Source organism: Tachyglossus aculeatus, chromosome X1 (assembly GCF_015852505.1).
Source record: "Tachyglossus aculeatus isolate mTacAcu1 chromosome X1, mTacAcu1.pri, whole genome shotgun sequence".
Lineage (NCBI taxonomy): Eukaryota > Metazoa > Chordata > Mammalia > Monotremata > Tachyglossidae > Tachyglossus > Tachyglossus aculeatus.
In genome coordinates this window covers 133,561,343-133,576,734 of record NC_052101.1, presented here as the reverse complement: position 1 = coordinate 133,576,734, position 15,392 = coordinate 133,561,343, and the positions used below count along the sequence as shown (strand labels likewise).

The window sequence follows — 15,392 nt, the reverse complement described above, 5'->3', positions numbered from 1 at the left end:
TACTAAGCGCTTGGGAATTACAAGTCGGCAACATACAGAGACAGTCCCTACCCAACAGTGGGCTCACAGTCTAGAAGGATTGTATGGATTGAATGAGAGAGATGAGTTAAGGATAATGCCAAGGTTACAGGCTTGTGAGAAGGGAGGATGATGATATTGTCTGTGGTGATAGCAAAGTTGGAGGAGGACAAGATTTGGGTTGAAAGATGAGGAGTTCTCTTTTAGACATGGTACATTTGAGATGTCCACAGGACATCCAAGTTAAGATGTCCTGAAGGCGGGAGGAAATGTCAGACTGTGGAGGAGGGAGATCAGGGCTGGAGATGTAGATTTGGGAATCATCCGCATAGAGATGATAGTTGAAGTCATGGGAGCGAATGAGTTCTCCAGGGGAGTGGGTGTAGATAGAGAATAAGAAGGGGACCTAGAACTGAGCCTTGACGGACCTCCACTGTCAGAGGGTGGGAGGCAGAGGAGGAGCCTGTGGAAGACTGAGAAGGATCACTCAGAGAGATACAAGGAGAACCAGGAGAGGACAATGTCGGTGAAGCCAAGGTTAGAAATGTGGTCCACAGAGCCGAAGGCAGCAGGAAACTCACGAATAGGCCTTGAACGGGCCTTGAGCAGGCTTTGAACAGGTCAGGAACAGGTCATCAGCAGGTCTTGAGCTGGTTATCCGCAGGTCATCAGGCGGTATTTAATAATAATAATAATTATCATATTTAAGTGCTTACTATATGCCAAGCACTGTTCTAAGCACTGGTGATTAAGACTATGAGCCCCATATGGGACAGCCTCATTGCCTGGGGTAGATACAAGGAAATGCGGTTGTCCCACGTGGGGCTTACAGTCTTAATCCCCATTTTACAGAGGAGGTAACTGAGACACAGAGATAATAATAATAATGATAGCATTTATTAAGGACTTACTATGTGCAAAGCACTGTTCTAAGGGCTGGAGAGGTTACAAGGTGATCAGATTGTCCCATGGGGGACTCACAGTCTTAATCCCCATTTTACAGATGAGGTAACTGAGGCACAGAGAAGTTAAGTGACTTTCCCAAAGTCACACAGCTGGCAATTGGCAGAGCCAGGATTTGAATCCATGACCTCTGACTCCAAAGCCTGTGCTCTTTCCACTGAGCCACACTGTTTCTCTATTTACCAGGAGGTGAGCAGGTTATCAGTGGGTCATCAGTAAGTCATGAGCTGGTGGTCAGCTGGTAGTGACAGCAGATGGTGAGCTGGTATTCAGCAGCTCCTGAGCAGGGAGTGTCAATCAACTGGATTTATTGAGTGCTTACTGTGTGCAGAGCATTGTGCTAACTGCTTGGGAAAGTACAATTTAATAGAGTTGGTGGATGTGATCCCTGCCCACAAGGAGCTTACAGTCTACAGGGAGAGACAGGCATTTAAATAAATGGCAGATAGGGGAAATGGTAGAGTATACAGATATGTACATAAGTGCTGTGAGGCTGGGGAAAGTGCTTTAGGGGTACACAGTCAAGTGTACTGGTGATGGGGAGGGGAGGGCAGATAGGGGAAATGAGGGTTTGGTCAGCAAAGGCCTCTTGGAGGAGAAAATAATAATAATGATGGCATTTATTAAGCGCTTACTATGTGTGAAGCACTGTTCTAAGTGCTGGGGAGGATACAAGGTGATTAGGTTGTCCCATGTGAGGCTCACAATCTTAATCCCCATTTTACAGATGAGGGAACTGAGGCCCAGAGAAGTTAAGTGACTTGCCCAAAGTCACACAGCAGACAAGTGGCAGAGCTGGGATTAGAACCCATGACCTCTGACTCCCAAGCCCGGGCCCTTTCCACTGAGCCATGCTGCTTCTCTGATGTGATTTTAGGAGGGCTTTGAAGGTGGGGAGAGTGGATGGAGTGTTCAGTATGAAGGGGGACAGAGTTCCAGGCCAGAGACAGGATGTGGGTGAGAGGTTGGCAGCAAAACAGATGAGATTAAGGCACAGTGAGTAGGTTGTTGTTGGAGGAGCTAAGGGTGTGGGCTGGGTTATAGTAGGAGAGAAGTGAGATTAGATAAGAGGGGGTGAGCTGATTGGCTTTTAATGCTAATGGAAAGGAGTATGGATGGGCCACCACTGGGATACTCCAATAGAAATATGTGTGCCAGGGAAGCAGTGGACTCTGCTTCATGTCTACCCAGACATTTCTCGGGCCCAGATTCATTCATTCATTTAATCGTATTTATTGAGTGCTTACTGTGTAAGTGCAGGGCTCCCTTAGGGCAAGGGGGACCAGGCCCGCTGAGAATGCATTGCTTGGCCTTGGAGCCCACTGGCACGGGCAGTGTCAAGGATGACCTTCACACCTCCCCACTCAATGCCCATCCTTGTGCTTGTTCTGGGGGTGGTCTTGGTCTTCTTCCATGCAGAGAGCAAAATCTCTTTGGCCTCAGCACTATTACTGCTTTTATCATTGTTATTATTAGTAAGCTTCGCACATAGGAAGCGCTTAACAAATGCCGTCATTATTATTAGTATTAGTATTAATAATAAAAGTGGCATTTTTAAGCACTTACTGTGTTCCAGGCACTGTTCTAAGAATTCACTCAATCGTATTGAGTGCTTACTGTGTGCAGAACACTGTCCTAAGCATTGGGGTAGATAAAAGATAGTCAGATTGGCCACAGTCCCTGTCCCACAAGGTGCTGCCAGTATGAACAGGAGGGAGACCAGGTATTGAATTGCCATTAGTTGAATCTCTGTTGATTCTAACTCAGCCTGCCCTCTCTCCTTCCACCCCATCTTCTTTCGTTTCTCCCTCCATCTTTCCCTCCGCCTTCCCTGCCATATTCTATTCCTCCCACCACCCCTCCTCCTTTCGTTTCTCCTGTCAGTCCATCCTTCCCTCCATCTCCTTCCGTTCCTCCCTCCCCCATCATTCCTTCTCTCCCTCCACTCCTCCATTCCTTCTTCCTTCCACGCCTCCCTCCATTTCTCCCTCCCCATCTATCCTTCCGTCCTTTCCTCTCTGTCCTGCATCCAATCAATTATTTTTCCTCCACCTACCTCACCGCACTACTTTCCTACTACAACCCAGCCTATATAGTTCACTTCTCTACTGCCAACCTACTCATTGTACCTCAATCTCCTCTATCTCGTCGCCGACCTCTCACCCATGTCCTGCCTCTGGCCTGGAATGCCCTCCCTCCTCAAATCTGACAATTATCCCATAGACAATTTTCCTCCAAAAAGCCTTCCCTGACCAAGCTCTCCTTTCCTCTTCTCCCACTCCCTTCTGCATCACCCTGACTTGCTTCCTTTATTCATCCCCCTTCCCAGCCCCACAGCACTTATGTACATATCTCTAAATGCATTTATTCATAGCATTGTCTGTCTTCCCCTCTAGACTGTAAGCTTGTTGTGGGCAGGGGATGTTTCTGTTATATTGTTATACCGTGCTCTCCCAAGCACTTAGTACAGTGCTCTGCACACAGTAAGTGCTCAATAAACATGATTGATTGATTGTTTTCCCCCACCTCCCTTGATTCATGCCTCCTTTTCCTCCATTTCTTCCTCAGCCCCTCTGTTCATCCGTCCCCTTTCTTGGGCTCCATTTTCATTCTAACTCCCTTCCTTGACCAGACTGTGATAATATAAAATCATTTTCTATTCCAATTCTCTGGGCCCTGCACTCAGATTTATAGCTCTTTAGCCAGACTGACTCTTAGCATGGAAAAAACACAGAAAGAAAACATTGAGCTAAGGAAGCAAGGAAGAAAAGTAGTGACTATGTGGCCACGCTGAGAAGCAATGTGGTCTAGTGGGTAGAGCACAGCCCTGGGAGTCAGAAGCACCTGGGCTCTAATCCCAGCTCCATCGCATGCGTGCTGGTGACCTTGGGCAAGTCACTTCACTGCTCTGTGCCTCAGTTACCTCATCTGTAAAATGGGGATTAATACTGTTGAGCCCCATGTGGGACATGGACTGTGCCCAACCTGATTAACTTATATCTACCCCAGTGCTTAATACAGAAGCACTGTAGAGAAGCAGCATGGCTCAGTGGAAGGAGCCCGGGCTTGGGAGTCAGAGGTTATAGGTTCTAATCCTAAATCCCCCACATGTCTGCTGTGTGACCTTGGGCAAGTCACTTAACTTCTCTGAGCCTCAGTTACCTCATCTGTAAAATGGAGATAAAGACTGTGAGCCCCATGTGGGACAACGTGATCACCTTGTATCCCCCACAGTGCTTAGAACAGTGCTTTACACATAGTAAGCACTTAACAGGAGAAGCAGCATGGCTCAGTGGAAAGAGCACGGGCTTTGGAGTCAGAGGTCATGGGTTCAAATCCCAGCTCCACCAATTGTCAGCTGTGTGACTTTAGGCAAGTCACTTAACTTCTCTGTGCCTCAGTTACCTCATCTGTAAAATGGGGATGAAGACTGTAAGCCCCCTGTGGGACAACCTGATCACCTTGTAGCCCCCCCAGCGCTTAGAACAGTGCTTTGCACATAGTAAGTGCTTAATAAATGCCATTATTATTATTATAACAAATGCCATTGTTATTATTATTATTATTATTACAGTGCCTAGCACAAAGTAAGCACTTAATAGATACCATAAAAATCCTTCTTGGGCTCTTCTTATTAAGCTCAGGAATGATGAGATTGAATTTGTCAACCTTTAGGACACCTTGGTGGCCTGGAAAATGGCTACCCCAGTGAAATCTGGGCCCTCCCACTAAGGGGGCAGTCCTAGACCTCTTTCCATCAGCTGGGCTTGGCCACTTCCAGAAAACCTCCCTCTCGTACCAGTCCCAGCTAGAAACAACCATAGTTGTTTGGCATTGTGAGGCACTGCAGGTTCATTCAATAAATCGTATTTGAGTGCTTACTGTGTGCAGAACACTGTACTAAGTGCTTGGGAGAGTACGGTACAACAATAAACAGACACATTCCCTGCCTACAACGAGCTTATAGTCTGGGGGCTGTTCAGGTGGAATACAGTACATGAGCTCTGAGCCTTTCGGCATACGCATGACAGTAATAATTGGGGTGTTTTCCACCAAATGATATTTTTAAGGGATGGATTCAGTGTTATCACCTTTGTATTAGTCTAGGGAGGAAGCCGTGGTGCCTGGATGATATGTCAAGAAAGGCACTGCCTGTGGTTCTTGGTTAGTGCTGACTGAGCCACAAAATGGCCAGGAGCTTCACACATCATTGGATCCAACTCTTGGAGTTGAATCAATTGATCGATAGCATTTATTGAGCTCCAGCTGTGCACAGAGCATTGTTCTAAGCACTTGGGAGAGTAATAATAATAATAATGATGTTGGTACTTGTTACGCGCTTACTATGTGCAAAGCACTGTTCTAAGCGCTGGGGTAGATACAAGGTAATCAGGTTGTCCCACGAGGGGCTCACAGTCTTCGTCCCCATTTTACAGTTGAGGGAACTGAGGCCCAGAGAAGTGAAGTGACTTGACCAACGTCACACAGCTGACAAGTGGCGGAGCCGGGATTTGAACCCACAACCTCTGACTCCAAAGCCCAGGCTCTTTCCACTGCCAGTCTCTCAGGGGAGACACACCAGCATGGCATAGAAGCAGCGTGGCTCAGTGAAAAGAGCATGGGCTTTGGAGTCAGAGGTCAGGGGTTCAAATCACGGCTCCACCAATTGTCAGCTGTGTGACTTTAGGCAAGTCACTTAACTTCTCTGTGCCTCAGTTATCTCATCTGTAAAATGGGGATTAAGACTGTGAGCCCCCCGTGGGACAACCTGATCACCTTGTAACCTCTCCAGTGCTTAGAACAGTGCTTTGCACATAGTAAGCGCTTAATAAATGCCATTATTATTATTATATTGTTCTCAAGAAGTGTGTGGCTTTTTCTGAGCAAAAGCTTCATGAGGAGTGAGAGACAAGGAGTAAAAAAAGTAAACAGCACCAGGAGAACACAAGAAAGGACAGCTTTTTTTTTGGTTGGCCTGACCTGTTTGGCACTGGGGGTCCCACATTGGCCTTTCCAGCCGCACAAACATACCCAGGTAAATTCCATCATCATTGGTGTCTTCGTCAAATGAGGACAACTATAAATGCAGAAGTAATGTGGCCTAGCGGAAAGAGCACAGGCCTGGGAGTCAGAAGGACCTGGGTTTTAATCCCAGCTCCGCCACTTGTCTGCTGTGTGACCTTGGGCAAGTCACTTCACTTCTCTGTACCTCAGTTCCCTCATGTACAAAATGGGAATTCAATACCAGTTCTCCCTCCTACTTAGACTGTGAGTCCCAGGTGGGACCTGATTATCTTGTATCTACCCCAGTGCTTGACACATAGGAAGTGCTTAACAGATACCATAATATATAATTATGTGCTGTGCACACAGTAAGCACTGAATAAATATGATTGAATAAATGAATGAATGTATGATGTATCCTGTTTTAGATAATATAGTAATATACATACTATATGTTGATTAGATAATCACTATAGGACACTTTATATACATATATAATAATAATAATAATAATAATAATGGTCTTTGTTAAGCTTTTACTATGTGCCAAGCACAGTTCTAAGCACTGGGGTAGATACAAGGTAATCAGGTTGTCCCACCTGGGGCTCACAGTCTTAATCCCCATTTTACAGGTGAGGTAACTGAGGCACAGAGACGTTAAGTGACTTGCCCCAAGTCAGACAGCTGGCAAGTGGTGGAGCTGGGATTAGAACCCACGTCCTTTGACTCCCAGGACCATGCTCTTTCCACTAAGCTGTGCTGCTTGATTATATATAAAACCAAAAGGCCAAGACTTTTGTTAGGTGTTTAAATTTTGCCTTGTCAGAACCTTTGTGAGGCAGTAGCTTCTAACAAGTGCACCTAGCATCATTTTTTGTCCCTCCAGATACTGCTGAGCTGTGGGGATATGGAGGCCTTGTTTCCTGGGTCTGAGTCCCAGACTTGAGTGGGACCCGATAGAGTCCTTGCTTTTGGGGGTGGGCAGGTATTGTGTCTACCAACTCTATTGTGTTATCCTCTCCCAAGCGCTAAGTACCATGCTCTATACACAGTAAGTGCTCAATAAATCACATTGATTGATTGGTGACTTGTTCAATTGGCAGATTGCTGGGAGATGAGGGATTCCTCCCAGACAGAATAAAGGACAGGAACTAGCTTGTGCAATGTGAGTTTTCCACAAGAGACTTTGATTTCATCCTGAAATATTCATGACTTGTTTCTAAGTGGAAAAAGCATAAGTTCTTAACAGTTGCTGCTAATTAGTTTGGAGAACTACAGGAAGATAGAAAAGCATTTTGAACAGTGGCTATTATTTTGTACATCAGTGAATCATCAGCAAGCCACTTCACTTTTCCGTGCCTCAGTTCCCTCATCTGTAAAATGGGGATTAAGACTGTGAGCCCACGTGGGACAACCTTGATTACCTTGTATTCCCCCCAGTGCTTAGAACAGTGCTTGGCACATAGTAAGCACTTAACAAATGCCAACATTATTATTCAGGTAGAGTAATGCACAAATTCATTCATTCAATCAATCATATTTATTGAGCACTTACTGTCTGCAGAGCCCTGTACTAAGCGCTTGGGAAGTACAAATCTCCAACATATAGAGACGGTCCCTACCCAACAACAGGCTCACAGTCTAGAAGCCAGGGGGGTATGATGATTAGATCATCAAATGATTTGAAAAGTGCTTTCAGGTCATGTGTACCCACAAATGAAATGAACAGACTTTGCCTTCTATTGTAATGAGAGCCAAATTTTGCAGCGTGCTTTCACAGGACTTATGGGGCTAGGAGGGGCAGGTGTTTGTAGACGAGGACTCTGAACCTCTTTGGTGACTTGAAAACTGACACCTAGGACTGGACCAGTCATTGAACCTTTCTGCCTCAGTAGACCCGATCAGTGAAATGGAGATGAGGAGGGATATTCAATTCCAAGACAGTGTGGGGAAGCCTATTCAGATTGTTTGCAAAGTGGTTTGTAGGTCCTTATGCAAAATGGTTTGTGTAAGCCAAAGCCAAAAATTCAGTTAAGGCTGCCTGTTCAATCCACCCAGCTGACTCTGTCAGTGAATTCAGTAAGACCCAGATTGAAATTGCTTCATTCATAAGTAATTTATTCAGTAGTTTTGATGCAGTGCAGTGACTTTCTATTTTAGTTTCAATTCATTCATTCATTCAATCGTATTTATTGAGCGTTTACTGTGTGCAGAGCACTGTACTAAGCACTTGGGAAGTACAAGTTGGCAACATACAGAGACGGTCCCTACCCAACAGCGGGCTTACAGTCTAGAAGGGGGAGACAGACAACAAAACAAATTCATCAGTGGTGTTTATGCAGGCTGACTGTGTGCAGAGCACTGTACTAAGGACTTGGGAAAGTACAATACGACAGAGTTGGTCGACGCGATCCCCGCCCAGAAGGGGCTCACAGTTCATCCATCTCAGTTTGAGCATGGAAGCTACCAGTGTCACATTGTCCAGAGGTAGCTGATGCTCCAAGCTGGGCTAGGCCTCACATGTACTGGAGACACAGAACCAAGCCTTTTTCAAAAGCTCCAGATCTGGAATTGTCCCCTTCCTTTGGTGGGAAACTTCTCTCCTATGGGATGGCAGTCACTCACCTGGTGAAATCAGCTGGGGCCTGGCCAATTCCAGGGGAAAATTTGGGCAACGAGGAGGGGGCTGGGAAAAAGAGAGGAAACCCCAGAACCACCAGTCAGCTAGCCAGGCAGTCAATCGAATCAGTCAGTGGTATGTATTGAGCACCTACTTTGTTCACAGCAATCAATCAATCAATCAATCGTATTTATTGGGCGCTTACTATGTGCAGAGCACTGTACTAAGCGCTTGGGAAGTACAGATTGGCAACACATAGAGACAGTCCCTACCCAACAGTGGGCTCACAGTCTAAAAGGGGGAGACAGAGAACAAAACCAAACATACCAACAAAATAAAATAAATAGGATAGAAATGTACAAGTAAAATAAATAAATAAATAAATAAATAGAGTAATAAATATGTACAACCATATATACATATATACAGGTGCTGTGGGGAAGGGAAGGAGGTAAGATGGGGGGATGGAGAGGGGGACGAGGGGGAGAGGAAGGAAGGGGCTCAGTCTGGGAAGGCCTCCTGGAGGAGGTGAGCTCTCAGCAGGGCCTTGAGGGGAGGAAGAGAGCTAGCTTGGCGGAGGGGCAGAGGGAGGGCATTCCAGGCCCGGGGGATGACGTGGGCCGGGGGTCGATGGCGAGACAGGCGAGAACAAGGTACAGTGAGGAGATTAGCGGTGGAGGAGCAGAGGGTGCGGGCTGGGCAGTAGAAGGAGAGAAGGGTGGTGAGGTAGGAGGGGGCGAGGTGATGGACAGCCTTGAAGCCCAGGGTGAGGAGTTTCTGCCTGATGCGCAGATTGATTGGTAGCCATTGGAGGTTTTTGAGGAGGGGAGTAATATGCCCAGAGCATTTCTGGACAAAGATAATCTGGGCAGCAGCATGAAGTATGGATTGAAGTGGAGAGAGACACGAGGATGGGAGATCAGAGAGAAGGCTGGTGCAGTAGTCCAGACGGGATAGGATGAGAGCTTGAATGAGCAGGGTAGCGGTTTGGATGGAGAGGAAAGGGCGGATCTTGGCAATGTTGCGGAGCTGAGACCGGCAGGTTTTGGTGACGGCTTGGATGTGAGGGGTGAATGAGAGAGCGGAGTCGAGGATGACACCAAGGTTGCGGGCTTGTGAGACGGGAAGGATGGTAGTGCCGTCAACAGAGATGGGAAAGTCAGGGAGAGGACAAGGTTTGGGAAGGAAGACAAGGAGCTCAGTCTTCGACATGTTGAGCTTTAGGTGGCGGGCGGACATCCAGATGGAGATGTCCTGAAGGCAGAAGGAGATGCGAGCCTGGAGGGAGGGGGAGAGAGCAGGGGCAGAGATGTAAATCTGGGTGTCATCAGCGTAGAGATGATAGTTGAAGCCGTGGGAGCGAATGAGGTCACCAAGGGAGTGAGTGTAGATTGAGAACAGAAGGGGACCAAGCACTGAACCTTGGGGAACCCCCACATTAAGAGGATGGGAGGGGGAGGAGGAGCCTGCAAAAGAGACTGAGAAAGAACGACCAGAGAGATGAGGAGAACCAGGAGAGGACGGAGTCTGTGAAGCCGAGGTCAGATAGTGTGTTGAGGAGAAGGGAGTGGTCCACAGTGTCAAAGGCAGCTGAGAGGTCGAGGAGGATTAGGACAGAGTATGAGCCGTTGGATTTGGCAAGCAGGAGGTCATTGGTGACCTTTGAGAGGGCAGTTTCCGTGGAATGAAGGGGACGGAAGCCAGACTGGAGGGGGTCGAGGAGAGAGTTGTTTTTGAGGAATTCTAGGCAGCGCGTGTAGACAACTCATTCAAGGTAGACAGCACTGTACTAAGAGCTTGGAAGAGTACCACAGAGGGAGATATTAGGGACTTGTGGGCCAGAAGGGGTGCAAACTCCCTGTTAGGGTTTGCAGGGAGCCGACGCGTGGGGCTGGTGTTGTCCTGCAAGGCTAGGGGTCAGCAGGGTGCACTCCAGAGTAGGACCGGTGGACGGCAGACCCACTCTGGAGTGGCCCAGGGCGGCAGGGGCCCCTTGGGGTTAAACTGTGAACCAGTTCTAGAGCAGGGAGGGGCAGTTTCTCCTGACTCTAGTGGATGGTTCTCTTGAACAACTGCTGTTGTGGTGGGAGCCTTTAACCAAGCCAATGATGGATCTGTGGCCATAACCCACGATTGTGTCCAAGCGAGCTGTGTGGGGAACCTGCACTACTGGAAACTCACTATCATAGGGACTCTGTTAGGGAAGCGTTGGTTGTGGGGTAGAGGAGGGTTGGCAGCCCCCCAAACCTCAGTAATCGCAGCAACAACACACCCTTGGAACACAGGACTAGCTAGCTGAACTCCGAGGGCTTCCTGCACCGTGCCGGAGTTGGGTGGGGACACCAGATATAAGAGTCTGGGGTTGGTGGTTCATTCATTCATTCAATCGTATTTATTGAGCGCTTACTGTGTGCAGAGCACTGTACTAAGCGCTTGGGAAGTACAAGTTGGCAACATATAGAGACGGTCCCTACCCAGCAGTGGGCTCATAGTCTAGGTGGTGGCAGCGATCTCTGGGCATGCTTGCCCAGACCCCCAAGGAGGTCCCCACCCCAGCTACAAGGTGCCTAGGATGTTCCAAACAGTGACTGGAAGCAATGTAGATTGCCTTAGGCAAGGCTTCTCTGGAAGCTGGGCTGTGGCTTCGAAGTCAGAGGTCATGGGTTCAAATCCAGGCTCTGCCAATTGTCACTGTGTGACAAGTCACTTAACTTCTCTGTGCCTCAGTTACCTCATCTGTAAAGTGGGGATTAAGACTGTGAGCCCCCCGTGGGACAACCTGATCACCTTGTAACCTCCCCAGGGCTTAGAACAGTACTTTGCACATAGTAAGTGCTTAATAAATGCTATTATTATTATTGCAAGGTAAGTATTGCTGTCTGCTCATAAATCTGTCCGGATGAGAATGTAACTGGCATGATAATAATAATAATAATAATAATAATAGCATTTATTAAGCGCTTACTATGTGTAAAGCACTGTTCTAAGTGCTGGGGAGGTTACAAGGTGATCAGGTTGTCCCACGGGGGGGTTCACAGTTTTAATCCCCATTTTACAGATGGGGTAACTGAGGCCAGAGAAGTGAGAGAAGTGAAGTGACTTGCCCAAGGTCACACAGCAGACGGGTGGGGGAGGCGGGATTCGAACCCATGACGTCTGGCTCCCAAGCCCGTGCTCTTTCCACTGAGCCACGCTATGTGATGAAGCATCAGCTGTAGGTCTCTTGGGGAAAAGAAGATTAGCAGGAACAGAAGAAAAAGACTCCATTTGCTGTAGAATAATTGCAAGGTATAAGGAGCAGTCTGTCAAGGTATTCAGTTCCTCTTGGATCACTCTGATACATGAAAATAAGATTGTAGGAGTTTGTCGATCAGTAGGGTTTACTGAGCACTTACTGTGTGCAGAGCACTGAATTAAGCGCTTGTACTAAGAGTTTGTCTCCGAGCACTTTGATTGTTCCAAAGCATTCTCTCCTCAGATAGCTCACTTTATCCTCACAGTACCCCTGGGAGGTAGGGAAAGGCAAGTATAATTATTCCCATTTTACAGAGGAAGAAAATAAGGCCCAGAGAGGGGCAATGCCTTGTCTAAGTTCACACAACAGGCCAGGCCAGTGATTCCCAGTCCTGTGCACTTTCCACTAGCTTGTTGGGCTTCCTTTACACAGAATGAGATCAGGGTTGTCTGGGCTTAGTACAGTGCTCTGCACACAGTATGTGCTTAATAAATACAATTGAATGAATTATAAAATTCACCTGTTGTAGTGTTTTGGCACGCCATCTTTGGTACTTGGGGACTGCAAATGGATAATCAGTCAGTATGGTTAAGGTTCCTGAATGAAATAGAACCATTTTTTAAGACATTGAGCTTAGGTTAATGAACAAATTAGGCACACTTCTGGCCACCCCCCCTTTCCTCCCACCAGAGCCCAGGTGGTCAGCATTCCTGCCGACCCCTTGTTCAGGGCAACTCATGCTAAAGGGCTTCCCACTGCCTTACATCTGCATTCAAGCCGCTTCCTACCAACTCTGTAAGATTGTACTCTCCCAAGCGCATAGTACAGTGCTCTGCATGCAGTAAGCACTCCATAAATACCATTGATTCATTGATTGATCGATTCTTCCAACATAACCATATGCATGCGCACAGTCACTGTCTCTGATGCCGCCATGCGCAGGTGCACGGTCACTGTGGTCGATACTACCGCACACATGCACACCATCACTTCCTCCGACTCTGCTGCATCCTGGATCTGGATAGACAAGTGGGATCGGATGAAAGTGCCCAGATTGTGCCATTGTGTTCTAGCCAGAGGGTGGAGTGAAGCGGCGTGAAAGCCCTGTGCGTTGAGGGAGTGTTTTGGCTTAGCTGCGGGTCCCACGGGTCCTGCGCTTGTGAGCCAGATTACAGCAGGCTGAGACCTATCAATCAGCCAATCAATAATATTTATTGAGTGCTTACAGTGTGCAGAGCACTGTACTAAGCACCTGGGAAGGAACAGTACAATAGAGTTGGTAGACATGATCCCTGCCCACAAGGAGTTAACGAGAAGCAGTATTGCCTAGTGGAAAAAGCACAGGCCTGAGGGTCAGAGGACTTGGATTCTAATCCTGGCCCCGCCACTTGTCTGCCGTGTGACCTTGGGCAAGTCACTTCACTTCTGTGCCTCAGTTCCCTCATCTGTAGAATAGGGATTATGACTGTAATCCCCCTGTCTAGACTGTAAACTCACTGTGGGCAGGAAATGTGTCTGTTTATTGTTGTGTCATGCTCTCCCAAGTGCTTAGTACAGTGCTCTGCACACAGTAAGTGCTCAATAAATACAAATGAATGAATGAAAGACTATGAACCCCAAGTGGGACAGGGACTGTGTCCAACCTGATTCTCACTTAGTACAGTGCTCTGCACACAGTAAGTGCTCAATAAATATGATTGAATGAATGAATGAATTATATAGTTTCTACCCCAGCACTTAGTACAGTGCCTGGCACATAGTAAGCTCTTAAATACCACAGTTGTTATTACAGTCTAGAGGGAACCTGGTGGGATTAGGGCTAGGCTCAGACACCCCTTCCTTAGGTTCTCCCCTCCCCTCCCCAGTTTAGGGCCTTGGGGGCTAGAGTTTGGTAGCTGGGACCCCCTGTGTATGCCCAAATGTGCCCCCTGAAAAGCAGCATGTCCTCTGGAAGAGCAAGCTGGCCTGCAGCTGGCCCAGACTCAGCTCCCCAGGCTTCGGTTGGTTGGTGGGGGCTGAAGACTGTCTACCAGCTTGGCATAGTGGATAGAGCACAGGCCTGAGAGTCAGAGGGTCATGGGTTCTAATCCCGGCTCTGCCACTTGTCTGCTGTGTGGTCTTGGGTAAGTCACTTCAGTCCTCTGGACCTCCGTTACCTCATTGTAAAATGGGGATTGAGACTGTGAGCCCCACGTGGGACAGGGACTGTGTCCAACCCAATTTGCTTGTATCCACCCCAGTGCTTAATACAGTGCCTGGCACATAGTAAGCACTTAACAAATACCATAATTATGACTATTATAAGCACTTAGTACAGTGCTCTGCACACAGTAAGCGCTCAATAAATACAACTGAATGAATGAAAGAATGTCAGCCTGCCCAGGCTCATTCTAAGCATGACATTGACACTTTTTGAGTAAGGTGGGACCTTAAATAGAGTAGTAGCCTGTTGGGTTCTCACTTGTCTGAAATAGGTCATGAAATTGTTTGCTATGGCTCCCCCTTTATTTTGTTCTGCCTCTTCTCTTCCGCCTATTATGCCCGCCTCCCCAGCCCCCTCACCACCATCCACCATGCTGGACTGAGTATTGACTCCCACAGTGATTTTTATTATCCCAAAGGCATGGTTTTCATCTCTGCACTATTAGATGAAGGTAACCTAGTGAGCTATTGTTTGAGGTGGTGGTTGTGTTGGGTAATTTGCCGAAATTGGGGACTGGAATGGGGAGTGTCGCCTAAACTCTTGAGGTCCAGTGACCCCAGCAATCAGTGTTAGTTTTTTGACTTTGGATCGGGTGGCTGCAGAAACACCTGGATATTGTTGAAATGTGGTCCTCTACCTAGATCTGTGCTTCCCTTTGTTTCTCTTCTCAGGTTTTGGCACTGATTGCATTTGTCTGCATAGAGACCATCATGGCGTGTTCCCCTTGCGAAGGCCTCTATTTCTTTGAGTTTGTGAGCTGCAGTGCGTTTGTAGTTACTGGACTTTTGCTCCTCATGTTCAGTCTCAATCTGCACACAAGGATACCCCAGATCAACTGGAATCTGACAGTGAGTACAAGAACGTGGCTTGCATGTTGCCGCGGCGCCACCTGCCTCCTATGGAAACTAAGAGGCCAGTTTGATGTGATTTGTGACAAATATCTGGGTGACTCTTTTTTTACTAACTGATCATTTCAAGTAGAATTGATGACCTAATTGCCCAATTACACTAGGTGTTTTCATCTTTTCTAAGAAACTTGTCCTCCTGTAGTCACAAGGTTTCATCTGAAGTACTGCCTGCTCCCATCCCATCCATGCCCCCCCACCCCACCTTTAAGAAAATCCCCCAGCGCCGAGGGAATGGAGCAGCTGGAGCCGGTGCCAAAGTGCTGTTGCCGCCGGCTTCCCAGAGAGCGTGTCTGCTGGACAGCTTGCCACAGCAACCCTGGCCCCAGGGAGCCAGTGGCGGCAGCAATAGGACTCGTATCTGTTTGCAGTAGGGCGTAGCTTTGCTTATGTCACGTGAGGAACTCTACTCGGCACAGCGGCTGATAATTTGAAGTTTTCTGG

The 15,392-nt window shown here is 47.6% G+C and overlaps 1 protein-coding gene across 1 annotated transcript in view; it reads left to right on the top strand.

Annotated features, from left to right (window-relative positions):
- Window positions 1–15,392, top strand: part of CMTM4 (CKLF like MARVEL transmembrane domain containing 4) — a 76,712-nt gene that overhangs the window by 43,279 nt on the left and 18,041 nt on the right. The window contains exon 2 of the mRNA XM_038771914.1: window positions 14,715–14,891. Coding sequence (XP_038627842.1) covers window positions 14,715–14,891 — 177 coding nt within the window. The remainder of the gene's footprint in view (window positions 1–14,714; window positions 14,892–15,392) is intronic.